The 27,020-nt window shown below is 32.9% G+C and overlaps 4 protein-coding genes across 7 annotated transcripts; 2 read left to right on the forward strand and 2 right to left on the reverse strand.

The window, feature by feature from the left end:
- Window positions 1–315: 315 nt before the first annotated feature.
- On the reverse strand, window positions 316–5,119 carry LOC123206727 (hsp70 nucleotide exchange factor FES1-like). Of its 4 annotated transcripts, none has more exons than XR_006500110.1 (9): window positions 4,706–5,119; window positions 4,526–4,617; window positions 4,177–4,327; window positions 1,883–2,010; window positions 1,567–1,725; window positions 1,294–1,479; window positions 826–1,027; window positions 655–744; window positions 316–577 (listed from the first exon to the last, which is right to left on the reverse strand). XR_006500110.1 is itself a non-coding variant. In XM_044623937.1 (8 exons), exons 1-8 carry the CDS (start codon window positions 4,965–4,967, stop codon window positions 716–718), a joined length of 1,209 nt encoding a protein of 402 aa, XP_044479872.1. In that variant the 5' UTR covers window positions 4,968–5,119; the 3' UTR covers window positions 316–715. The 4 variants fall into 4 exon arrangements, 2 of the variants coding, with proteins under 2 accessions (XP_044479872.1, XP_044479873.1); XR_006500111.1 differs by having other exon boundaries at window positions 821–1,027; XM_044623937.1 differs by having other exon boundaries at window positions 316–744.
- Window positions 5,120–8,243: 3,124 nt separating this feature from the next.
- LOC123206705 (U2 small nuclear ribonucleoprotein A'-like) lies at window positions 8,244–11,682 on the forward strand. Its single transcript, XM_044623905.1, has 8 exons — window positions 8,244–8,483; window positions 8,558–8,598; window positions 8,679–8,808; window positions 8,894–9,099; window positions 9,844–10,020; window positions 10,437–10,487; window positions 10,591–10,755; window positions 11,307–11,682. The coding sequence occupies exons 1-8, from the start codon at window positions 8,402–8,404 to the stop codon at window positions 11,310–11,312; spliced, it is 858 nt and encodes a 285-aa protein (XP_044479840.1). The 5' UTR covers window positions 8,244–8,401; the 3' UTR covers window positions 11,313–11,682.
- Window positions 11,683–14,394: 2,712 nt separating this feature from the next.
- LOC123206720 (eukaryotic peptide chain release factor subunit 1-3-like) lies at window positions 14,395–17,206 on the reverse strand. The gene is made up of 3 exons (XM_044623928.1): window positions 17,056–17,206; window positions 15,018–16,473; window positions 14,395–14,848 (listed from the first exon to the last, which is right to left on the reverse strand). The coding sequence occupies exon 2, from the start codon at window positions 16,454–16,456 to the stop codon at window positions 15,143–15,145; it is 1,314 nt and encodes a 437-aa protein (XP_044479863.1). The 5' UTR covers window positions 16,457–16,473; window positions 17,056–17,206; the 3' UTR covers window positions 14,395–14,848; window positions 15,018–15,142.
- Window positions 17,207–23,381: 6,175 nt separating this feature from the next.
- LOC123206702 (histone-lysine N-methyltransferase ASHR2-like) lies at window positions 23,382–25,716 on the forward strand. Its single transcript, XM_044623900.1, has 2 exons — window positions 23,382–24,691; window positions 25,408–25,716. Exon 1 carries the CDS (start codon window positions 23,509–23,511, stop codon window positions 24,670–24,672), a length of 1,164 nt encoding a protein of 387 aa, XP_044479835.1. The 5' UTR covers window positions 23,382–23,508; the 3' UTR covers window positions 24,673–24,691; window positions 25,408–25,716.
- The last annotated feature ends 1,304 nt before the right edge of the window (window positions 25,717–27,020 follow it).

The following is a 27,020-nucleotide window of genomic DNA, read 5'->3' on the forward strand; positions in this document are numbered from 1 at the left end:
ATGGTGATCGAGGTTTCATCTACAACTTAGGATTGAAAACGTTGTCGTCAGTGATAGGAGAGAGGAAGAAAAAAAATCTTAAGTTTTTAAGACCTAAAGGAAAAAATATAATGCATTATATATATTTTTAATAATATTATTAAAATAATAACTTTATTTTTAACCCTAGCAAAAAATTTCAACAAAAAATTATCCTATAAATAAATATTTAAGTTTTTCATCTAGCATGAATATATTTACTTTTTCATTCAAACTTAGGAGAGAAATAGTCCTTAGGCCGTAGCATGACCATTCAATTTTGACTCATTAATCAAATATTGAACTCTCGTCTCACATTTAACTACCAGAGTACACAATGTTGAGATGCCAATATGCATCACTATTATGGCGGTATTAGAAGAAATGTCTTGCCATAACTCATCACCTGTCTCGCCTATGCTATGAATATGATAAGAACAACACAACAAAACTAATTTCGCTCTCACACATCCCTACTTTCTTTTATCTATCAACATTGGACTTTCACTAATTAATATAGAATTTCTTCCAAATTTGTGAGAAGACGAGAACTTAAAGCCTGAAAATCAAATAAAACCTGTTATCGGTCTTTCTCGGTAGCAAAGTAACCTGATACAAAAAAAGAGTGAGAATTACATATCCATTATCAATAACCACCATAGTCTAGTAGAGTCGTGTAGTTGGGGAGAGTTGGCAATCATCCAATCATGTTGGAACCTTTGCTCCCTGTCGGAAAAGAAAATTACAGTCAGATGACATTCTTACTAATATCAATTTAAATCCAGCAAAGAATAATTCCTACCATACCCAGCCTCCTGTGAAAAACCAGCTCCACTTCTTTTCGGAGGGCTTCCAAATCCATAGCATAATCCCTCTGATATTCCTCTTGCATTAAATCCTGCAGCTGCTGCCTTAACCTCTCCAAGGCAGTATCCAAACCACAAAAGTCCCTTAAAACCAGGGCTTCTGTTGTTCTGAGTTGCAGTAGATTTCTAATTGCGACAAGGGCCTGTAATATAATTGCATTGGCACAGTAATAAAATTAGAACAACTACAAGCCATAAAAAAAAAGTCATTATATTAACTCATCTAACATTTGCTCGGTAAAGTTTTTGCAAAGATCATGCATACTTAAATGTCAGTTATATAAATCTGGTTCTTAACAAAAATATTCACTTCCAAGTTAATTATAATTTCAGCAACCAAAGCAGCAGTGTCAACAAAGCATGGACATACATAAAACACTAAACCAGACAAAAGAAGTTCAAGAGACACCTTCTCTTGTAGATCAAGATCAGCTGAAGCTGTTAGATCAACCACAGACTTCAGGAACAAGCGATTGCTGAAAAAAGGCAGCTCAACTTTATGTATATTTTCTAATTGACACTCGGCAAGGTCAGCAACAAGAAACACAGCTTTTCTGCGAAGTCTGATATCAATACTTGAGTTGCTCAGTATGTCCTGAAAAATATTGATCATCAATTGGAAAGTTAGGCACATAAATTACTTTATATACACACAGTTTCTTCATTCTCACTCCCTTGTCACCTGAAGCATCAAATCTCCTGCTTCAGCATAGAACAGTTCCTGACCAGCTACATTATTTCGAATCAAGGCTGAAACTGCATATAGTGCTTTTACAGCTTCTTCTACAAAACTAGATTTTACCATCTTCATTAGCTTCGAAAGTGCTCCAAGATCAAGGACCTAAGACACTTAAAATTACTATTAATCAGTTTTTATTTCACATATCTCATTCAAAACAAAAAAATCGTCAAACACATTTATGATCATATTCAGCATTGCAATTATAATTAAGCATCAAAGGTTATACTTGTTAAAAATAAAAGAAAAAACAAACTACCTGCTTTTGAACAAAAGGGTTATTTTGACTGGCTTTCCCAAGAATCCATGCAGAAATTTTCCTTATATCCATGTTCGGGTGATTAAGCTCTCGTATAAGCACAGCAAAGCCCCCTAGTTTGCTCAGATCTAAGAAACACAAAATTAGTTATAAGAACCAATAATTTGTGTAAAAAGATAAAAATAACATGAGGACCCCACAATATTTGGGAGACCCTAGAACTCAAACAGATCTGTTACATAAAGAACTTCAGTGTAACAAAACTGTGATAGCATTTATCAGCAGCTGCTGAGAAGATATGCATACTAACTTCCCATCTTTCTAACAAAATAAGAAAAATGCCATTCAAAGGCATTGGGGTTACACTCTCTAGTACATTACTTAGGTGCATTCTTCTAATTGAAGAAATAAATTTTTCGTGCAAAGACCCATCAATCACTGTGCATTGAGTTATTAGAATATGGCTAAAATTTGAGCATCTTAGAGTGAGTAATGTCAGCACAAGAAAAATTATTGGAACATTATTCATTCAAGTTTTTAGCTTTCATGGAAAAACATGTGTTTTTGAAGAAATGAAGTAGCCTAAGGAGTACTTTTGTAAATCAAATAGTAAAGCAATGGTTAAAAATTAGCTAGAGCAAGTGAGAATACCTTCGTGAATGATTTCAACCGTTTAAAATTGCTACCTCAGGTTCTAACATCAATTGCAGGAGTCTAATGCTCATCTCAGAAAATTGCAAGACAACTGGAATAGGCCATGCAGATTGATAGGTGGGACAAAAAAAAAACCTTTAGGTACTCGAGTTATCAAGGGAATCACTAATGTGTAAACCTAATGCCCATTTGGAGTGTGTTTGTGCATTTTTTTAAGTGTTTGAATAATAAATTTATTACAAGTGCTGATCTCCAATTTGTGCAGTGTTGACGCTTGAAGGATATGATATGGTGGTGCCTTTAATTTATCACAGTACTAAAGTGTCAAGTAATGAACCCATAATATAATTGTAACATATGTATCTCTTATAGTAATATCCTACTCTTCTCATTCATCTACAAAATAAAACTAAAAATTTTCAATTTTAGAAAAAATTACTATAGTAAATGTTATAGATCTACCATAAATTTCTAATTCTATCCCCAAAAATTCATTACCCACCTTTTTTTGCATTTGTCAAATTGAATAGCTTCAATGTTTAAGAGATCATAATTTTTCCAGAGGAGACAAATACTCACACTTAAATCATTCATTAGTAGAAACTTTCTCAGCTGAGTTAAAGATATCATTGAATGTGACAAATGACAATATAGCTTTGCCATCATACTAATGTACATCTAATTTCAATTGAAAGGTTGATTCAAGTCCGCAAAAAGTATTTCATCATTCTCATTCATATTTATGCTTACAAATGTGGGTGAAGCAAATAGAAGAAACGAAAGAATAAATGAAATGTCATTTCTAGAAGCAGTTGCCTCACTTATGAAAATCTTTATTCCTTCAACTGTTTATGATAAGAAATATGAATAAAGTGGATAATGTATTTTAGGGAATGCAAATAAAAGGCAATGGCACTATCACATTATTAATTATTTTTTACCACATTGAAAACTCTCCAATTTAAATTGTATGAATGAGAAAACTCATTAATTTAACTAGGATAAATAGGAAGAGTGCAATATGATTAAGAGAAAAAGTACTGGAAGTATGTTAAGTCTTCATTCCTAACAATTGGAAATTGTGATAAATTAAAGGCATTGTTAGGCCATATTCACTGCAGCTGCAAAGTTAGATATCAGTGACTACTCTATTCTATGAGAACACTACAGAAATGAGGCGAGTACTGGCACAAGTTCATTTTGTGCCTCCCTTTCTAATACTAAGGAATTTAGCTTCAGAGCGCACACAAACAGAATGCAAAGTAGTATTTACGCCCTAGGCCTAGTAATGAAGGATTGTTTTAATGACTTGTGTTAAAGGGGTTTAATTGGCCACAGTGATATTTTCTATTTGTCTTGCTATTTCTTCATATGGAGGCACTATAACCCGCGTTAAGCATCAAAGACAGAAATTTTTAGAAGAGATCTTCTCACTTCCTTTTGACTAAGTTCAAAATTTGACACCAATTTATGTTGATAAAAGAAAATAACCCAATACCTTCCCCATAAACTCATGGTTTTCCATAAACATCCACCATTACCAACAACATTAAATCTAACAAAGAATAATATATATTCAAAGTTAATTGTTCATTGGAGAGTATATGTGCAGTAAGATAAAATAGGAGAATCGCACACACCATTTGCGTTATCAATGGGCTCAACAAGTATCAAAAGCTCCTCCAATGCACGATGGTGATCTTCCAAAGATAGAGAAGAATTATTCAAATCATCTATTGCAATTTGCATTAACTGTGCATCCGATGGTATCTTCAACTTCTCCATAAGTTCCTGTGTCAACAGTAAAACAAACAAACAAAACCTGAAAAATGTTCTAAAAACAGCGAAGAAAGGCATACCAAACATGGAAAATCCACTTGGCATAGTTAAAATAATCGGTGACAAACATAAATCAATAGTGTTTCAGCAAAAACTAATTCTCCCTAATGTAGGCCAAATTGAATTAAGTTTGAAGTGAAGATGGGTGACCTTTAATTCCATTTGACGCTTCTTGAGCTCAGAAGGAGATAAACGCTGGACATCTTGAGCGGTTTCCTTCAACTTGGCTGGATCAGAATGACCTAAGAATAATTTGCATTAGAATTTTAATCAGAATTATACTACTGGAATTAAGAAAAAAAAAAACAACAATTCGTTAAGGAGCCGTACCTATGGCCCACTGCAACATTCCATCAAGTGAAGAAAAGCCGCCGTCAAGCTGATCATGGTCGCTGACGACAGAAGTCGCCGAAGAATCGTCGTTAGGTTCAGTTTTACGCAACAGATCCTCCTCTTCTTTGGCAGTAGACCAAAATAGACTTGCGGAGGATGAATTATTTTCAAGCTCCGCCGTCACCGTCGCCGCCACCGTTAGCAACAATAGTGTCCATAAAGTAAGAGAGTAAGATGTAGCTCCAGTCCGTCGTCTCATGGAAGAAATCCAGAAGCTGTCGCCGCCGCAGCACTCTTGCTTTCGGGAATTTTTATAAACCGGCAGTTAGATTATTAGTTTACACGTCACCACCTCCAAACGGATGCGTTGGAAATGAATGAATATAGAGATTAATGGCCAAAGTATTTCCCACCCAAGTTTTAGCCTAATTTCTATGATATTTTAAAAACCTAACTATTTATCTATGAGTTAATTTATATTAAAATTTTCAATTATAGGAATTGATGAAATCATTATTTTATCACTAAACTCTAAACTCTAAAAATTAATAGTATTTCCCCCTAATTTTTAAAAATTAATACTTCACTTCATTCTTAATGTTTGAAAAGTTAACATTTTACCCCTTAAGGTTTGATTTCGTTCTTTGACTACTGCAATTTCGGCCAACAACGAACACTTTCTATTGATTTTGTAGATCCAACTATTAAAGATGATGAAGAACGACCATCCACCACTATAAAGGACAACGTTTGTCTTCCAAAGATGACTCTTTATTTTGATAATGAAATGTCACCTCTCTTCTGGATGACGAAGGAAGCCACTAGAGAGAGAGAGCAATGCTGTCGGGAGAGAAACACCAGAGAGGGAGGTTGCCATTTGCCAAATGCTTGGTTGGGTTTGTTTTTTAACCCTTAGGGGGGAAAGTGAATTTTTTTAAATTTATTCTTGAAAAAAATTGTTAGTTTTTCAAACAAGGAGGGTAAATGATATAATTTTTTTAGGGTTTAGAGGAAAATGATAATTTTACCTTGTCTATAAAATACAATACCACAAAAATAATTTAAAGGATAAGAGAGGATATTTCATAGAGAAGAAAATATGAGTTTAAATTTTCTCTAATAACATATCAAAATCAAATATTTAACTTACCTCATTCAGTGATTATAGAATTTATTATTAGATCTAAGATTTATCATACTCAATATAATTGATTTGTCTTTAAAAAAGATAGTCTTGACTTAAATTGATTTCTCATTTAAAAAAAAAAAAAAACTTAAAACCAATACAATGTATACGTTATCCCACGATTAGACCCTTTTGCCACAAGGCTATCAGCATTGCCTTTGTTCCACCACCTTAGCCTATTGGATTTCATATTTTAATTTCCTTCCTTTTCATTAAATTACCGGGATTGACTTGTTTTTGAATAAGTATAGTGGTCAAATACAAAAACTTCTATTTACAAATTGGGCAAAAAGCTATTTCTTATCCAAGTTTTAGCTCAATTTCATAAACACCTATAGTAGATGAAAAACTCAAATACTTATACATTTCTAAACTATCGTTAAATTTTTTGTTAAATATAAGGATAAAACTGTTATTTAATAATAATATTAAAAAACATATAATTTTATTTTTTTTTTCTCTCAGGTTTTAAAAATTAACATTTAATCCTTATATTTAAACTTTGAAAAGTGACTTCCCCCCTTCAAATCCCTAATTTTTTCTTCACTTTTTCCTCCTATCACTAACAACCGATGTGGCTAGTTGTTGGACGACACTTATCGTCTAGTAAAAACAACGCTTATTGTCCAGTTTAGATGATAAAGCGTTGTTTAGATTTAGACGATGTTTGTTGTCTATTTCTGGATGACAGTTGTGATCTTTGGACGACGGTCATTCTTTGCATGCTTTGGAAATGTAAGAAATTACATACAAGATCAAATTTACATATGCAATTAAAGTTCGGCGATTCTAGACTGTTATTTTGCAAATTAAACTTAATGCGAAGTATTAATTTGAATCCAATTTGCCCTTTTTGTACAGTTGTTTTCTATGTATTTTTCTTTCCCTAAGAATGTCAATAAGAAGAAGAGGAGAGCAGTTCTTGTTTTAGTTCTGCATTTGTTTTGCGTGAACTCAAGTATTGCGAGACAGTTTTGAGACTTTTAAATAAAGTTCCAACTGAACTTAACCTTTTTCAACTATCATAACATATCGTGGGTGGAACAAGTCTAATAGAACGTATATAATTTCACCAACTCATCATTTATCGACAATGTCACTGCTATACAATCCAATACATCAAGCTTCCTTTGTGCTTCAATTGCTTAAAAAACAAGTTCCAAAATCGTTGTATTTAAAATATATTATTAACATGGCATGATTCATGTTACGCGGAAAAAAAAAAAATTTAACAGTTTGAGGTTAATCCTCCAGACGCAATAGTTTGAGATATGGAAGACCAGGACACTAGCACATAGGTATGTCAATTTGGACCCGACTTTAGGGGCCCCGACCCTCCCCGACCCTAACGGGGAGGAGATTCCCCTATAAAAACGAGGAAAGGAGCGGGGATGGAGATGAAAAAAATTCCCGTAATCGGGGACGGGGATACATGTGTCCCCGCCCGGCCCGGCCCCACCCCGCCCCTCCCCTCCCCCCCCCCCCTAAACCTAATATATTAATATAATAATTTCTAAACTATTAAGTTTTAGAAATTTTTATATTATGATTTATTAAAACTATAACTTTAATTTTACTAATTTTTTAATTATCAATTATTAGTTTTTACTAATTTCTAAACTATTAATCTAATATATTAAAAAAACCCCAGAATCTCATTATCATAAAATACAAATGCACCAAATTAATTTTATTTCAACTTCAAAACTTAGTTAGTCAATCCACCAGGTTTTACACAAAAAAAATAATAAATTATAAACTTAATAAAATCAATTGAAGTGAATGAAAAGAGTTAAATTTAATGTTATTATAAAATTACCCTAAATCACATACATGAAGAGTTACTAATGAAGAGATTGATTATTGCATATTGTTAGATTTTATAAAAAATTTATATTTGAACTAAAATAACAAAGAATATTTTGTAGCTCTTGTAGCAAGTGATATTTTGGGAAAATATGATTTATTTTATTTATTGAAATATATAAAAGAATTAAAATTTATATTTATAAGTATGGGGAGGGGATTTTTCCCCGCGGGGACAGGGCGGGGATGGGAAGGGGATTTTCCTTCGCGGGGAGGGGACGGAGATTATTTTTTATCCCTGCAACGGGGACGGGGTGGGGACGGGGATTGATATCCCCTCCCCACCCCTCCCTATTGCCATCCCTACTAGCACATAGTAATGGCAATTTTGAAGAAGAGAAATTGGCTTTTTCAAATTTAAAAGGTGGTAAACTGACTTTTTCAAACTTAAAGGATAAACATTTATTTTATCAACTCTTGGTGCGTGCGAATTCATTTGGCCTTTTAATTTTTATAAAACTAATTTGAAAAAAAAAAAAAGACCCTCTCTTCTAAACGTGAGAAAGGGGCTCAAGTTCTCATTATTTTTAGCGGTTTCGATAGTAGAAACGCCCTAGAGTTCAAACGGCTAAAAGCAGCGTCGTAGCCAAATCGCCGTCGCTGCACTCGGTGCGAGTGTGTACTAGTTGCTTCCCTTAGAGATGGTGAGACTTACTGCCGATTTGATTTGGAAGAGCCCTCACTTCTTCAATGCCATTAAGGAGCGCGAATTGGATCTTCGAGGTTTCTTTTTTTCTCTTTCTTTATATTCGTAATATTAACATCGTTTTTACCTAAAATTTTATACATATTTGCAGGTAACAAAATTGCTGTAATTGAAAACTTGGGAGCTACCGAGGTCAGTTATATATTCATATATGGTGGTTGTTTCGATTGAAAGCGTTTTGTGTCTCGTTTCTTACTTTGAGGTGTTTGCAGGATCAATTTGATACTATTGATTTGTCTGACAATGAGATTGTGAAGCTCGAGAACATGCCTCTTCTTAATCGTTTGGGTACTTTGATTATTAACAACAATAGAATTACTCGAATCAATCCCAACATTGGAGGTCAGTTTTTTTTTTAAAAAAAAAACAAGCGCAATGTAACGTGTTTTTACCTTTTTTAGGTGTTTAACATTGCTTTCTGCTGCAGAGTTCTCGCCAAAGTTGCACACTTTAGTTCTCACAAACAACAGGCTTGTCAACTTGGTGGAGATTGATCCTCTCGCCTCGCTTCCCAAGTTGCAGTTCTTAAGTTTGTTGGATAATAATATCACCAAGAAGCCTAATTATAGGCTTTATGTCATTCACAAACTGAAATCTCTTCGGGTTCTTGATTTTAAGAAGGTAAAAAATAAGGTGAGTCTCTTTCATTATCCAGATTATAGACACAAATGTATATATCTTTTTTATGAAATGTTTCACAGTTTTAGAAATTTTTGGAAAGTCCAATTCCTACTGAAACTGAAACATGTTTTAGTCATTCAGCTGAAGTTTGAATCTCTGCATGTTTTGAAAGCTAGATTTTTCTTTTTCATGTATGGTTGGGTATCCTTTAGATGGCACTTATGGTATGGCTTTGTTGATTAACGAGTATGGTTGAACAAAAATTTTATCTCATGCAATGTTAAGTGTTGGGACTTCAAAACATTATAATGCAGATTTCAGATGATTTCTGAAAAAGAAAAAAGATGTCTGTGCAGAACAAAAGTGAGTACATATATAGCCATGATTATGTGACATATTGATATAGCAGGTAGATAGATTATATAATGACATTCTAGCCGAAATCTGTGCCTCCACGTTTCTCTAGACTTTGAAATTCTGTTATATATGTTATTTTTATATTGTATAACAGGTTACTCCTTGTATGCTTGTTATGTTACATTCATGGTGTTTGTTTAAGTTATACCTAGCTTCATGAGGAAGATGACTTATGACTGAGTTTCAAAAAGATGCCATCATATAGTGGCTTTGGTAGTATAAGTAGTAGTGGTGAAATTTTCAAAAATTTTGGAACATAACATTTTTGTTTAGATAGTCTAAAATCGTTGCATGGTTATTTATGAATTTTTTATTGATAATCATATCTTCGGATTATAGGAGAGGCTGGAAGCAGCAAGTCTATTTGCCTCTAAAGAAGTTGAAGAGGAAGCTAAAAAGGAATCTGCAAAGATGTCTGCACCAATTGAAGCTCCAAATGTTTCCGAAGTTCCTCCAGAGGATCAACAAACTCCAAAAGTGGTTGCCCCCACGCCTGAGCAAATTATTGCTATCAAGGTATATTGTTCATTGCATCACAATACATAGTCATAGAAGAAGCTCTAGTTGCTTTTTCTGGAGATTATAGTGTAGCAGAAGGTTGAAAATCATATGATTTAAACATCTTGACACTGGACAGCTAAATATGATAAGTAGTTTGATTATCCATGCAACAAAAAAAGTAGTTATTGGTTATATCATTACTTGTTAATATAGGTTCACACTGTGAGAGTAAATGTAAATGTTGCATAGTTTGACTGCCTATTGGAAAATTATTTGAAATATTGAAATTTTTAGGTCGTCTTGTTGTCATGTTGTATTTGCTTCTCTCATAGTGGTAATGCCTTAAAATGACTTCTGCATGTTCTGTTACATCATGCTCAAACTTATATCCTGGTGATATTCTATCTCATCATTGTTTCATTTGTATGCAGGCTGCCATTGTGAATTCCCAGACACTTGAAGAGGTGGCACGACTTGAACAGGTAATTGCTTAATGGAAAGATTTTTTTTTTACTATGTATTGTTGTCTTCTATTGTATGTGCTTGATATCAACAGTATCCTTCCACATGGAAAATGCATGGCAGGCTTTGAAGTCAGGTCAGCTTCCTGCAGATTTTCAAATTCCAGATGATAATGACACCAAGAATGGAAAAGGTAAAGATGAGAAAGAGGTCTCAGACAGTGAAGCTGAAGTTGAGCCCAGAAATACAGAAGAACAGGGAAATGATGAACCTGCTCCCATGGAACAGGTATTTCTTGCCTCTTTTTGCATTTGAACCAAGTTCTTCAATTTTTTATTTTATTCCTTTTTATGCTCTGTCGCTTTTCTTTCTTCTCTTTGCTTGTTGATCATGAGGATTATACAGTCCATGCATTCAGTTGGTAAATCTGTGATTTAAGTATATGACTGGTTTTTGGTTAGTGAGCTTTATTTTAGTTTAGTAAGATAAACTTCTTTTTTTAGTAGATTGAGTTGCCTGAGCAGACTGAGAGATGTGATTTTATGGGAGGTTGCATGTGGAGATAGAGAAAAATATTTGGCGTCTGTCTTCCAATGCTTAGATGTGCATGCACATTAGAATTTGTTTGAGTTTGATAGTTTAGTAAACATGTAATCCAATGCCTTTTGTGGTCTTTGTGTATTCTAATCTTCCATTTCGATATGTTACTGGATGCCTATGTCTTTCACTTGTTTCGCATTTGTTGGTTTGTTTTTCATTTGCTCCATGAGCGGGCAATATATTATTTGGTGACTGTCCGAGTTTCTGATACTAATGCCATGTTTTTCCTGTTTTGCCAGGAATAGAAAGGCTAGTCCAGTCTACGTGAAGTCTATACTCTTTAAGCTTGACGGGTTGTATCATCAAGAGAACATTTGAGTTAGTTTTAGAATTTCATCTACTTTATCAGGGGCTGCCAGATATGGAAAACTATTTCTGTGGTTCTTCTGACACCCCTCCCTTATGTTACCCTTTTCCCTTGTTGTGACCAGAAAAGCTAATAGAGGTAATTTGTTTCTTCAGCTAAAATGTGGACATGGGCATGTATAACTTTATGTGTTTGGAAGTATACAAGTTTTACCATGTTCTACCAGAACTTGGAAAATATTGTTAGCATTATTTTGCCCTGAATTGTGGATTTCCGGTTTAAAATGAAGCTTTGTTAGCTTATCAGCACAATAGTGTAGATTTGCTGGAGGCCTGAGATTAAATCTTGTCGGGGGATTCAATATTTTATTATAATATTGATGATATCGATTCAAGTGATGCTGGATGTTTAAGCAAACTAGCTTGTTCGATGGCGTATGCTGGTGTTTCAATTCAACTGCCGTTTAGCGCGTTCTGATTTTTTTATTTTTTAGGGTTCAAGATGGTAGTATTCTCATATTGACTTACGTTGAATCAATGATTTACAGGAAAACCAATAAAGACATCATCCGTAGGGTGATTGGATACGAATTGAACTGAATCTAAATACCCCTTGATTTAAGTTAGGTATTAATATAAAATGCCCTGACAGAGTTCATTGAGTTAAAATTAAATTCGATTCGAATAAAAAAAGGTTTTGTTTGATTCGATTTTGTAATTCGAATCAATTGCTCAAATTAATTGTTTAGTTTGGTTCAAACTCATAGTTCGAATTTACGATTTGGATTTGTGATTCGAATTCATAATTTATTGACAAAATAATATTATTTGACTTAAATAATATTTAGAATTACTTATTCGAGTCAAGAATTTAAGTCAAATTGAATCATAAATTCAAATTATGAATTCAGACTTATTAAGTTATGAATTTGAGTCAAATCAAATTATAAATTTAAATTATAAATTTGAATTAAATTAAATCAAAAATCATTTAACACAAATTTAACTCGATTTAAAAAAATGTTAAATCTTATAGTTTAAATTCAGTTTGGCTTGCGTCATCCATGGTTGACTTCAGAGCTCATTAAATATGGCTGCCTGCAGATTAAAGTTGCCTCCTTCAGAAGGCTTCAATAGACAGTATTTACAACCGCAGATTCGAGTTTTAGACGGTCTGAGTGGAAAAACCTCTTGACAACATACTTGGGCAGCGAAAATGCCAACAAAAACCCAACCGGGAGGAGAAATAAAAACAATTTCTTTTATTAAATATTCTAGAACAAAGAATCATCGAGTTAGAACTCCCAAATCAATAAAAGGTCAAATTTTATTCCAGCCAACTTGTGTGAAATTAGGAATTTGCACCAAATTAGTTTTCATTTACACCATCAGCTCAGCTCATCCTACAGCTTCCATTTCACAAAATCAATTCCACTGAATTTTGCCAAACCCCATTAGTGTTCTTTCTAAGTACCTACAGTTCCTGGATCCCATTTGCATTTTCAAATATTATGAAATATTCTTGCAGCTTGAGGAGCTTCCCTACACAATATCTTTTATCTAGAGATAACCAAAAAAAAAAAAATTAAAAGAGAATTTTAGGGAATGGAAAATCATTGTCCCATAACAGGGGACGGCCAAAAACTAAGATTGATATCCTTTGCAAGCATGGGCACAATGATTGATATCTCCTCCCCCGGTTCCCCCAGATGAAAAGATATACACAAAAGGGGGAACTCATCAACCTCTCCTTCTACTGCCCACACCATATATCCTGATCTTAAGATCAGACGTAGGGCCGCCCATATGAACTCGTTAAATTGAGGAAATGAAATATTAATCTGACGGATTGTAAATAATAATTTCATGGTCATTGTAATGGAACTCCCTCAGAAGAATTAGTTTTCAGCATATACATTCAGACAAGGCTGAAACTTTTAATATATGGAGTTCGATCATTGGGAGGCTAAATCATTCAAAAAATTAAAAAACAAAAACAAAAACAAATTGATGTGATGGTGAAATACCCACATCAATGAAATAGATCTAAAAACCAATTAATTCAGAAATTTACGAAAATTAATTCAAAAGCTGAATCTGAAGCTTCTCTACAAGAACAAAGAAAAAATAAAAAAGTAAGAAGAAAAACCTTTGGATTAGATATATAAACGTGTGTTAGGGTATGCAAACTGGGAAAGACAGCCCCTCCCTTCAGAGATTCGTTGAGAAAAGAGAACTTAGCTTTGTTTTTATAGCAAATTTTACGCATAAAACCCTAACCCTAACCCTAGCCCTAACTCTAACGCTTCTTATCGACCCTCAATAAACTAACCATGGTTTACTAGTACAGTTTGTTAAGGCAGTACCCCAAACTTTGATGAAATAAAATATCTCACCTCTAATTTTGAAAATACATTTACTCACTAATAATCTACTTCATTATTTTCATTATAACTTAATTTATTTTTTTAACAATACTATATATATTTATTTTAAATATACAAAAAAAAAAAAAAATATTTTTATATTTCATCACGTGACTGAATAATTTTTTATCTTTAAATCAAAATCAATTAATAACATGATACCACATATCAAATATATGTATATTTATATATTCAAAATAAAAATATATAATTTTATTATTATCTTTTTGGAAAAATCATGATAGTCTTAACCCTTAATTCAAAAATTAATTTTTATTAAAATTATAAAAATTACCTTACCATTAAAATTATCGATAAAAAAAATGTGTAAATGATTTTATATCATTATAAAACTGAATAATTTTAAATTATAAATAAAATAACATTTAATTACATAATAGCATATCATTATTTATACATATAATTCTACTATAATTCTACTATGAATGATTTTAAATTATAAATGAGATGGGTAAAAGTTAACCCATCAAAACAGATGACCTAATTTTGATGCATAAATGAGGAACAATCAGCAGAAACATCCCCTACCATAATGAGAACTTCTCTTCCTGCAATCAGAATGCTTCATCCAGAATAAAATAAACAAGCCAATATTTAAGCACCATTCAAACATGTAAACCTTAATACAGGATACTCGCACTCAAAACATACATAGTAATAACCATAATCATCATAATACCTAGAATGTTTATCCGAGACTTCAGGCTTTAACAAAAAATAACAAAACCATAGAGACAGTATTTCAGAGTAATAGCAATTCATCACAAACCATCCATGGCTTGCATATTAATGAAAGCCATATAATTTATTATAATAATATCATCTATTATATATCTGAAAGGGGTCTTTGTCCCAGAAATAACCAAGCCAGCAATCACACACGGCCCCCTCTGTCATTAGGCAGTAGCTCTTCTGACCTTTCGATTCCATTACTTATTTCCGTTCCTTCATATCGATCTCCTCCGTCACAAAGCCCATGCAGCATAATAATATTAAGCTTCATTTGCTGAGACATCCTGCAATAGCCCCTGTTTTTTTTTTTTTTTTTTAAATATCAGATGATTTATAGTAAAAGGAAAACTACTAGAAATGAACTCCAATTATAGACTAACATTGTGCAAAAACATCCATCAAGACAAAGCTAAAACACAAGACAAAAAAAATTTTAGGATTAAAGAGAAGTTCAGGAATTTAAACCTCAATAGAACTTTGAAAAATTTTTGGAACACAGATACTGGGAAGCAGGCACAACGTGCCGCGCACTGGTGCAGGGTTTTCACCCCATCTCCCTGCACGAGCAGTGGAGTATGTTTGATTGATTGCTATTCAGATTCATCGTTAAATTCTCCCTCATCAGAAAACTCATCAAATGTCCTCATATCAAGCTGGTAGCGGAGGATTCCCCCAATACCACCAAAGCCTCTGCAGAACTGGGATCCCTCTTGCGACTTGTTGGTAACAAACTCAAGTGTGCAACCAAAACGCTTGTATTCATTAGCAAACCATTCAAGAAGTGGCATCTTCTCCTGAACCTCCAATTCAGCATTGGTGCTTGAGTCGCGGAAGTTGTTCTGGTTTGCCTCTTGCTCCTTGTTCAAGTGTTTTATAATAATCTCATTGTTAGTGGTGTTTTTCAAGGTATACCTAGTAACATCCAGATTTTCCCAAACAATAAGTGTCTCAACAGCACCCATTTCCAAAGCTTTCAGTGTGTCATCAACACCAAAAACATACTTGCCAGTGTCCTGGCTTATTTCTTCAAAATATTTCCCGATCAGGCGCTTCTCTTGTATGAACTTTACATTTGACAGGATTTCAGCAGACAGCTCAATTGCCTGATTAAACCCATTCTCCCCCCCATAAGAAACATCCACTACATTCAGGATTTTTGCCTGAAGGCGGGGATCAAACATATCAGACTGACTAAGCTCAGTTTTAAAGTCAGCTGACCCAGCAAGTATCAGTCCTGACACATTGGGCTGGCTAGTAGAAGGATTGATATAGAACTGTGTGGCAAGTTCAGCAGTCTTCCGAACATAATTGTGGCGCTTTTCCATACGGAGACGAGCAAATCGAAGTGCTGACTGCCCTCCTCTTCCATGCTTCTTTGGAAGGTCAACAGAAAACTTATGAAGGACCTCACGTGTGTTTCCACTTAGTGTACCAAAAAGGGTCCCATTACCATCCATAACAATAAAACCAAACTTATCATCAGATTCCAAAAGTTCATTCAGAGCTTCAGTGTGAAACTTGTTGTCACAAAGGTAAAGAGATGCATTAATGGGCCTGAAAGGCTCAAAGTCAATAGTGACCTTCTTTTCCTTGCCATCGTCAGTGACAATAGTTCCTGTGTAAAGCACAAGCCCATTTGGGGGAACCTTGTTGTAGAGCTTCAACCTTTGTTGAGCAGAGGTAATGGCACCCAGAACAGATTGACGATTAACCCTACTTTTGATGTTGGAAGCAGTTCCAAATTCATCCCCAAGCATCTTAGTGACTCGTGATATCTGATCACGAGGAGGCATAATAAGAGAAATCATGCTTGTTCCATTGCCTCTTGCAGCCTCAAGGGCTTTGATTAGCTTCTTAATCTTCCATATCTCAATGTTCTTATCAGTTTCATGACCGTCTGCCATTTCAAAAAATACAATAGCTGCCAAAAAAACAATTATAAATATTGAATCAAGAAACCAAACCATAACAACTGAGATTTACTTATTAAATAACAGTAACTTGCAAAAAGATGCTACATCACTATCTTAATTAAAAAATAGCAAATTAAAAAAAAAACACATTAACAGTCCTGTCTAAAAAGAAAACATACAGATGTCTAACAACATATCTTAAACTCGCAAAAGAAACACATTTCATATGCACACAATCATATTAAATTACTTAATAAAGGGCTTTTCAAGCCAAATATTCTTTTTACTCGAATAAATAAGAAAAAAATCCCATATTATCAGAGTCAAAAAAATAGATCGAATTCAGAGCTATCACATTAAAATTCTCGAATTAAATAAAAAAAATATTAAAAAAGTCTTATTAGGAAATTATAAAGTTCAGATAACAATCAAATTTCTGAAAATCCAATCGCAGTAAATCCATATACAAAATCAGCCAAAAAATCAATAATCGGAGAAACTGATAAGGCTTTCAGATGAATTTGATGAATCTAGAAATAAATCGAATGAAAATAGAGACATGCTTGGGGATGAAGAGGAGAGATAGATACCTGAGAACTGTAGATCGAATTTGCGGAGAGATCGAAGGAGAAGAGATCAAAATTCGCTTAAAATTAAAATTTCCGAGGACGGTACTCTGAGAAGCTTTAAAAATATCTCAGAAACAAATAAAAGGTATTTATCTTCTCACTATTAACCGGGCATCCCACCCTAACCAGACGTTTTAACCATGGTTAGTTAAACCTTTATTTGAGTTTAGTAAACCGACTTGACTTAGCGTTTGTGCTTCGTTCTCTCGAGATAAAATCCTGATTGACCTTGGATTCTATGTATATTTAGTCAAACCCTTTTATTTCAAAAACTAGAGAACACACCCAACATATAAATGCTATTTTTAACCTTTTTTTTATTAAAAGCATTAGTTTTTTAATAATTATTGTATGGCTTAATAGTTTACAAATGAGTCCGTTTGGTTCGGTTTCTTCTAATAGAATTTATAAGAGTTTGGTAAGAATCAAATTGGGTTTTTCAAACCAAAGAACAAGCTTAGTTTAAATATTTCTAAAATGAGTTGAGTTCAAACAAATTCGAGTTTAAGTTCAAATATAAAATTTAAATATTTTTTAATTCGAGCTTAAGTTTTAAGGATATTCGATTTATTAATTTCATGAGTCTAAAATTCTTTTATATGAATCAATTAAAATAATATTGTTTTAATATTTTTTATTTGGTTATACTATCAAATAGAGCTCAAAGCTCAATTCGAGCTCGACTCCCTCAAACTCGAATTTAACTTTATTCAAATTAAGGTAAACTCAAACTTAATCGGGATTGAATTTGACTCAACTCAATTTCCAACTTTAATAAGAATATAACCCTTTTGAAAAAAAACAAGGTAAATTTTTTATTGGAGAAATATTAAAAAAAAAAATTTAATATTAGTTTAACAAAAGAGCTTTGACAGAATAACAGATCAGGTCAAATTTATAAATACAGAATATGAATATTTTCGATATTTCAATACTTCTAATAAGGTAAAACGGAAGTTCAATATTTGAGCTGCTTTCATAAGCCGTAAAATAATTTATTTAAAATCTTATACCCATTTTTGAAATGTGACAAAAAAATCTATAATTTTAAATAATTTTTTTTAATCTATAGATAAAGGAAAACTCAGCCAAACAATAAATATGAATTTCTATAACACTTAAATAAATATTTTAAAAATTTATAATTAAAATTATTATATGAAAATTATATTAAATGGCCAAAATTAAGGGGTTTAAGCGAAATTATCTAAAATAATTAAGTTTAAGCAAAAATGCCTCATTTTTGTGAAATAACCAAACTGCCCCCATATATAAATAAAAAAATTTTCTTATTTTCCACATTATTTTTCCACGGTTCTACTGTACAAATTCAAAGAAATCTTCCGCTCCCACAGGCAAAGAGATTTTCATCAATTTTCGTGTTTTTTGGCTATCGAAAATAACAAAAAAAGTTAGTACATCTTCTCTACTTTTGTTTGAATTAAGTTATTGTTCATATTGTTGAGATTTTAAGAAGATTTTCCGGTTTGAAACTTTAGGGTTTCAATTTTGAACAATTTATAAAATGTTTTGATTCTTGGTTGTTTTCGTTAAATTTCTTAAGGGGTTTTATGTTATAACCTATGTAGATTTGATTTGTGTTGAAATTGGAGGCCAAAACAATGAATTTTTAGCTGAAAAATGGGTTAGAAGAGATCGACTACTCAGTCTGTGGGAACAGTGGAATCCACAGACTGAATGAATTCTCCTACGGGCAGGAGAGATCGATCGTATTTAAATTTATCAAGAGTTTATTAGAATTTGATGTATTTAAATTTCATACTGACGATTTTTTATTTGTTTTATTAAGAGGATGGTGCACATAAGATCAGAATTGCACACCCAATTACAAAATCACATAATATAATAATTCTACTCTAATTTCAATTTAATTACAATAAATTATAAAATACTGTAATTTTTATATTAGAGATACAGGCAAACTTATTTGTGCCGTTTTAACTTGTTTATGCAGTTTTATTACTAAAAATTGGTGTAAAAATAGTTGATTATCAGTTTTTGAACAAAGTCTTCTTTCCCAATTCAGAATGCATTACAAAAAGGGTACCAAAAAATATTACGCACTTATGATAACTAGAGAAGAGGTCCCTGCCTTTATTTTATATTTTGCTTTATTAGTTATTAGAATCTCATATAAAAAGTTCAATAACTTTCATGGGTCTATAATTATAATATAAAATGTATCGATTCGTTTCTCAACGATCACATTAAGTTTATCAAATAATTTTTTTAAAAAATTAGACATTCACTGATTTTATTAAACAAAAAAAAATTTAGGCCAACTCCACCCATCAACTTTCAAAAACCCAAACACCCACCCATAGTTTGGAAAACTAAAACCTACCCTCCAAAATTAAGTTAAGGTTAAGGGTAAAATGGTTATTTAATAATAATATTTAATATTTATATAATTTTACCCTCTTAATTTGAAAAACTAACAATTTCACCCAAAATTAAGTTTTAAAAAGTGACATTTTCCCCCCTACTTAGGGTTTCTAATTTCGTCGACGAATTTTCTAGCCAACGATGGCTTATCTCTCTCTCTCGGTGTTGTCTCTCCCTTCGGTGTTCAATATTGGGTTGACAACCTTTGGATTCAACGGAATCTAACCAAAAAGTCAAAACTCTTCGTTTGGATCTTTGTCATTCAGATAAAGTCAGCTTAGTCTGGACGATGACAATTCGACCTAATATTGAACACCGAAGGGAGAGACGATATCGGGAGAGAGAGCGATCGGCCATCGTTGGCCAGAAATTCATCGACAAAATTAGAAACCCTAGGTAGGGGTAAAATGTCACTTTTCAAAACTTAATTTTGGATGAAATTGTTAGTTTTTCAAATTAAAGAGGTAAAATGATATAAATGTTAAATATTATTATTAAATGATGATTTTGCCCTTAATCTTAACTTAATTTTGGAGGGTAGGTGTTAGTTTTCCAAACCATGGGTGGGGTTTGGGTTTTTGAAAGTTGGTGGGTGGGCATAGGAATTCACTATACCTTGGGTGGGAATAAGTCTTTTGGCCAAAAATTTAATTAATATATACCAGCGTTATTCCAACAGATGATTTCCAGCGAAAGACTTGTACTCAATGGAGTTCAATTAAAATTAAGGTTATTAACAATTGGAGGACAGCTTTTACGAAACTAAAGCAAAAAGGTCATAAGTTTCCTTAATTAACGGACGCTTTGCAAATCAATAAGTAGAAAAATTTTCTTTATTTTTTATCCATAAATGTAAATTTTTTAACTTAAAAAAAAAATTGATAGAAATATTAATTTATTAATACAAATAAAATAAAATTTGTCATTTTTCTTTTAATTTTTTAAAAAAGTATCTTCCCACTCCCTTACAATTAATTATCAAGTTTGGGTGGGTTACACTGTGCTTTGCCATCCGTGATGATATGTTGGTTGAAGTCTAACGTCGTCAATTACTTGTTCAACTAGTCTTTCTCAGAACAGACTACTCTACATCCAATGCACCTTTCGATATCAACAGAGAAATTTTTTCTATTTAGACCCAAGAGCATTATTTGAAGGGAGTTTTCAAATTATGTTTCTATTACTTGTGCCAAGTCAATGGTAGTAACAAGTCAATACACAAATGGATGCAATAGGCATTAAGCATCCACTAATTAACTCAGCTTTAAGTCTTCGAAACTGGCAAGCGATGATCAAATACACAAATAATTAACTCAGCTTTAACATAAAGTTCACAACTTTCCTTTATACATATCAATTCAATAGCTATGAGATGAGATAATGTCATACTAACGCCCACACAAGGTAAAGTTGCATCAATTCAAGCTAGGAGAACACTCTCATCCATGCACTCCGAGTTAGGTATGATCTTTATGGGTTAGACTCTTCGGCTCATTTTTGCAAAGGTTGTAGGATGACTCGTTCTCAAGCCCATTTTCTCTTATGAACTAGTTACAAAGTTTTCTCATAAGATGATTCCTTTAAATGAACGTAGAAGTAGACATCCTCATTATTAAAACCCTCTAAAAACATTTGAAAAGTACAAGTAAATCCAACTCTCAACCATTGAACGCCTCGAAAATGCAAAACCTTAAATTAAAATAAGTCTCCTTACAAAATTTTACCCAAGTAATATAATAAAAGAGATAGAAAGTTTTTACCTTGGTAAAACAAGAAGAAGAATAAAAGAGATAGAAAGTTTTTACCTTGGTAAAACAAGAAGAAGAATATATACTCAAAAGAAAGCTTCCGACTTGGAAAGATCAACTTTAGTAGGTTAGGGTTTTGCTAAAAGTGATGCTTAAGAAAATTTGTATAACCTATGTGTAGATGTGACGACTTTCTTAAAAGCATTTTGAGAAAAAAATCAAAACAATTCAAGTTGTCCAAGGTAACACTAAGACATATGTTGATTATCCAATTATAAATAAAAGACATAACCTATCAGACATCATGTCTTTTGAATTGATTCAACAAACACATGACTTGCACATGTGACATATTAGATGTTTGGTATCTATCATCATCTTATCAGTCATGAAAATTTGACTATCATATGATGTATATCCATTCAGAGAAGTGAAGTGTTTTCATAATGCTATTCACACTCTAGAAATTAGGGTTATTGTTATGCGATTAAAATGATTTCTTAATTTAACTCAAGGATGAGACTCCTAACAGTAGCTAATGACCAATGAAAAAGCATTTCCTTAACCCATAGCTCATAGAATTAGTAGGAATAAAACATGAAACAAACTAAGGGCTAAGTCTGCCATGACAACCATGATCCATGAGACATTAAATAATTGTTTATTTTGTTAAAAAATCATCTTCTTCAATTTCAACAATCAAAATTAAAGTGCAATTACACTTTTATCATTTCAGAACTAAAATGTCATTTATCAAACCATCAACTGTTGTATTATCTTAAAACCTAAATAATTAAAAAAATGGGCGAAATGCCAAATATTTGACAGCACAACCAATTACATTGAAGCATTTGACTCCTTCATGGTTGCTTCAATTGGCCCATGGGAGATATAACTTGGTAGAACCCTGCTCTTAGGGTTGGATTCGAGCCGAGCCGAGCTCGGCTCGCAGCCAGCTCGGGCTCGGCTCGGTTTATTTATGGCCGGCTTGAGTTCGGCTTGTTTTCGGCTTGACTCGGCTGGTTTTTCATATCAAAACGACATCGTTTTGTATATATATATGGATCAAAACGACGTTGTTTTATATAAAAAATTTTTTAAAAAAATCTACCAAGCCAATCCGAGCCAGCTCAAGCTCAATCAAGCCGAGCAGAGCCCGGCTCGTTTCAGGCTAGAATCGAGCCGAGCTGAGCTCGAGCTCGAGCTGGCTCGGCTCGAGTCCAGCCCTACCTGCTCTTACAAATAAATCGTTGCGATTATAAATTGAATGTCCAATTGTCCAAGTAGTAATAATGGTATCTTGCTCGAGCTCAGCTCGGCTCGAGTCCAGCCCTACCTGCTCTTACAAATAAATCGTTGCGATTATAAATTGAATGTCCAATTGTCCAAGTAGTAATAATGGTATCTTGTACTTGAACCAATAGCTTATGTTTTTTAAGTAATGGGAAACAAGACCAAAACTTCTCATTAAAAGATTCTACTGAGACGAAGATGGGCTTAAGTTAAATATACAATAGTTTATTTGTTTTAACATGTTTATTCCATTATCTTTTGTTACTTATAGAATAATAATTTTCTCATTGGAACACATAAAAACTGATTATCTATTATTTCCTTTACCATTTTTTTTTATTTTTACATCTGAATCCATACAAATTTAATATTTTCTTGTTGATGATATAATTATCAGTATTATATAATATACGATATATATCTTATGTTATAATATAATATGATATAATATAATATAATATATATATACAATAATTTGTATTATAAAATATATTAAATTAATATAATAGTAAATATATCATATTTTATGATATGATATATATCAATTAATATATTTTTTAGAAAAAATTATGATGGTATAATAATGTATGTAACAAATTTTAAATTTTTAAAGGGGTTTATAATATTTTATAAAATAATGAAATATTAATTAAATTGTTTATTATTTTATTAATATTTTAGTTTTAAAAAAAATATAATATATGGTTTTAATACAAAATATATAATATTTAATATATAATTAAAAAATTAATTTTTTTTTTCATGGCAAATGATGAAACGTGAATAAATAATTCGATAATGAAATGAATAATTTGGCGAATGAGGATGAAAATACCAAATAAAATGAAACGATGTTTAGTCGTACACGTGGCATTCTGAAATCTCACTATTATTTCCTATCGTCCTAATAATAAACTAGCAGAAGGACAAAAACCCTAATCACATTCGGTGGCGGTTGAGTTCAAAAATGGCGGCGGAAGGCTTTCTCAGTGTGGCGGAGATCGACGGCAGAGGTAGGGGTTTAGTATCCACTCAACCATTAAAAGCCGGCCAAACTGTTCTCAGAGACTCTCCCATTCTCCTCTACTCTGCTTTTCCTTTTCAAAACCCTTCTTCATACTGCAACCATTGCTTCAGAACTTTACAGTCTTCTTCAATCAATTGCTCTTCGTGTTCAGCCCTCTTCTGCTCCGCCGCGTGTCTTTCTTCCGCCACGTCATCCTTGCACTCGCCCTATGTCTGCCAATCTCTTACTCGTCTCAGTAACTCTCCTCACTTCTTCCTCAACCACCCGCTCGAACGCCAGCTCCAATCGCGATTTCTAATCGCCGCGTACAATTTATCCCTCGTTTCTCCTTCAAAGTTCCAAATTTTACTTTCTTTTCAAGGAATCCCCTCTGCTAATGACGCCTCAGCCGCCGAATTTCTCCACTCTCTTATCTCTTCTCTTTGCCCTCCTCCTCCTGATTCGACCCCCTTCGCTCTCGAACTCACCGCAATTTTGCTTGCCAAGGACCAGCTTAATGCCTTCGGCTTAATGGAGCCCTTCAATGACGGTCAGAGATCGGTTCGCGCTTATGGGCTTTACCCGATGGCCTCATTGTTTAATCATGATTGCCTTCCGAATGCTTGTAGATTTGATTATGTGGACGCGGCGGTGGAGAATGTGAATAACACTGACATTATTGTTAGGATGATCCATGATGTGCCTCAAGGGAGGGAGATTTGCTTGAGTTACTTTCCTGTTAATTTAGATTATGCCGCTAGACAGAAGCGATTACTAGAAGACTATGGCTTTGCTTGTGATTGTGACCGTTGCAAAGTCGAAGCCAATTGGTCTGACAATGAGAATGAGACTGTGGGTGAGAAGCAAGAGGAGGAGGAGGAGGAGGCTATGGAGGAGGATCAGGATGAAGAAATGGTGGGTTCTGAGAATGAAAACGAGGAGAGTGATTTTCCTCATGCTTATTTCTTTATGAGATATATGTGTGATGGACCTAATTGCTGGGGGACAATGGCTCCTTTGCCGCCTTCAGATGTTTCTCCCTCGACTGTTATAGAATGTAATGTCTGTGGTAAATTTAAGAATGATATTGTTGAAGGAGGAGAAAACCTTTCCATGGATGACTAGTGAAACTTTTGCAGCTGGTGTAAGTCTACCCACCTTTGCTTTTATTTTCTAATTATTGTTTCCCGTCAGCATTTATGTAATATGGAATACTTTGCTTGGTTTTCTCTGTATGTCCCTTGAAAATCTGGCTCAGAATAGCTGAATTTTAACTTTGCTTGCATTGTGTTGATCTTTCTTTAAGTCTAAATAACAGGGTTTAGGCTGATTCTATAAGACTACACCAATGTACTATAAAAGCAACCCTGACATGTAAAAGTTAATTTCTCATGAAATAAATTTTAACTGTTTGGCTTCAATGCTTTGAATAATCTTCACACACTATAGTATAATATGAGTGCTGGACTTTGTGTATATACTCTTAAGTATGGCATTAAAAATGAAAATGAAAGGCAAAAGTTTCATCCATGATGCCCATAATGTTTTGCTGGGATACCAGATATTACAAAAAGAGAGTAGTGAAGAAGACAGTAGAAGTAGAGAATTCCAAAGTAAACAAATTTGAGTGGAATAGAATTCATGTATTTTGTTATTAGTCCTAATCTGAACTGAAGAATATGTAATTAATTGCTTTTTTTCTGTTGTTTATTACTGCCCGAAGTTAAACATTTATATTATGATTTGGTGTGAATTTCTGTTGATTTGGTATAGATGGTTTGATACATTCTGTTTGGGTGTTTATTTGTCTGTTTCTTTCGCTGGTTCTCTCTTATTACTTATTGTTTGTTCTTGGTACAGTTAGAATGGCAGAGAGGAAAAATCCGTCTTCATCTTCATGTTCATTGCAATCAATGTAGCAGCCCTGCATTTTTTTTCTTGGTGTTGATTGCAATGCAGCAGTCTTGCATTTTTCCTTTGATAGGAGTTCTTGGCGTATTTAATTTGCTCCTTTGTGTGGTGATTGTTGAGGGATTTTGACCAAGTTTATTTCAACAAAAGGCCTCGTCCTGACCCAGCATGAATTGAAATCAGATTTACTTGCTGCAGATGTGGGTCATGGAAAGCGAAGAAAAATAAAACATGGACTATTATTTGCCTTGGCATTCAGATAATGGCCTATGCGACCCACAGCTGTGGACTTACTTATATTTGGAGCTAAAATATTATTTTATTTTTAATTTTTTATTATCTAATTATATAATGATATATCGATATTTATATATAAAATTATACATAAAAGTTTTATACATAATATTATTATTTTTTTAAAGTTTTTTCCCAAGACCGATGTTTAAACATTTCTCATCTTCACGCCATCTCTATGCATACCACCATCTTTTGCATCTGATTAACTTTGAGCGGTCTGCTTTCAACTTCCCCTTCTCTAAGACCAGCCAACCTTTTATTGTGAGGGTGATTTTGATTCCGACAAACAAAGGGTATTTAATAGATTTTTGGATAGTTGTAAACAATTATTATATTTGATTAAATATAATAAAATATAATTCTATTTAAATATTTTAAATATAATTATTTAAAAATATTTTTGGAATCAAAGGCTCCTTAAATATACACCCTCAGTACACCACTCTGAAAAATTAGCATCTGCTACTCCCTTAATTTTGTGCTTTTGATAATGTAGATACTGTAAATCTAAATTTAACTGCATTAATAATCAACAATTAACACTAATATTCACTAGGACCCTCAATTAGATCAGCTATGGTTTACTAAGTGACTGACGTCATAGCGATGGGCATTATCGATTCTTACCGCCGACATGCACAATAATTTATGGGCATAACGGACATTTAATAAATGACAAATGTTCGCGTCATCAAAATTAGGTACGAAAAATTCTTTTTATAAAATAATAAACAACGTCATCACGTCTGAAAAGAGACTGATAAATTCCTTTTACCCATTTCTCCTCCAGAATTAGATGCCACGAAAAGAATAAAGAGAAAGATGGACACGAAGCCTTGCACCGTTTGGGAAACGTTGGTTAATTTTATAAATGAGATAGTTTTTATATTTTTTAAATAATAATTTTATTTTTTATAATAATAATCAAAATTATGATAATAATAGATATTTAAATTTTTAATAATTAATAAATATAAATTTGAGTTTACACTCAACATTGGTGGGAATGACTCTTTTGGCCTTTAAATTAATGTCATTTTTTTATGTCTTAACAAACTCTATAACACTAATTAATTGCCTCATCATGCAAAATCATAAGGCGATGCGGTTTTGTTATATTATCATGTTTTTCTTAATTACCATGGCTAAAAGATTTGAATTTATTTTGGGCCTTTTATAATGATGGTTTTCAATAAATAAATAATAAAATTATATGTATAAATCATCATATAATTAAATATTATTTTATTTTTAGTTTAAAAATA

The sequence above is a fragment of the Mangifera indica genome, unplaced genomic scaffold (genome assembly GCF_011075055.1).
Source record: "Mangifera indica cultivar Alphonso unplaced genomic scaffold, CATAS_Mindica_2.1 Un_0046, whole genome shotgun sequence".
Taxonomy (NCBI): Eukaryota; Viridiplantae; Streptophyta; class Magnoliopsida; order Sapindales; family Anacardiaceae; genus Mangifera; species Mangifera indica.

Bases quoted from the DNA above. Each gene is read 5' to 3' on its own strand.
- LOC123206727 (XM_044623937.1), bottom strand. From the start codon at position 4,967: ATGAGACGACGGACTGGAGCTACATCTTACTCTCTTACTTTATGGACA. The intron at 1,028-1,293 runs GTGTCTCTTGAA...ATTATATTACAG, and splicing joins ATCTTGATCTACAAGAGAAG to GCCCTTGTCGCAATTAGAAA. The intron at 745-825 runs GTATGGTAGGAA...CTTTTCCGACAG, and splicing joins GGTTTTTCACAGGAGGCTGG to GGAGCAAAGGTTCCAACATG.
- LOC123206705 (XM_044623905.1), top strand. From the start codon at position 8,402: ATGGTGAGACTTACTGCCGATTTGATTTGGAAGAGCCCTCACTTCTTC. The intron at 10,021-10,436 runs GTATATTGTTCA...ATTTGTATGCAG, and splicing joins AGCAAATTATTGCTATCAAG to GCTGCCATTGTGAATTCCCA. The intron at 10,488-10,590 runs GTAATTGCTTAA...AATGCATGGCAG, and splicing joins AGGTGGCACGACTTGAACAG to GCTTTGAAGTCAGGTCAGCT.
- LOC123206720 (XM_044623928.1), bottom strand. From the start codon at position 16,456: ATGGCAGACGGTCATGAAACTGATAAGAACATTGAGATATGGAAGATT.
- LOC123206702 (XM_044623900.1), top strand. From the start codon at position 23,509: ATGGCGGCGGAAGGCTTTCTCAGTGTGGCGGAGATCGACGGCAGAGGT.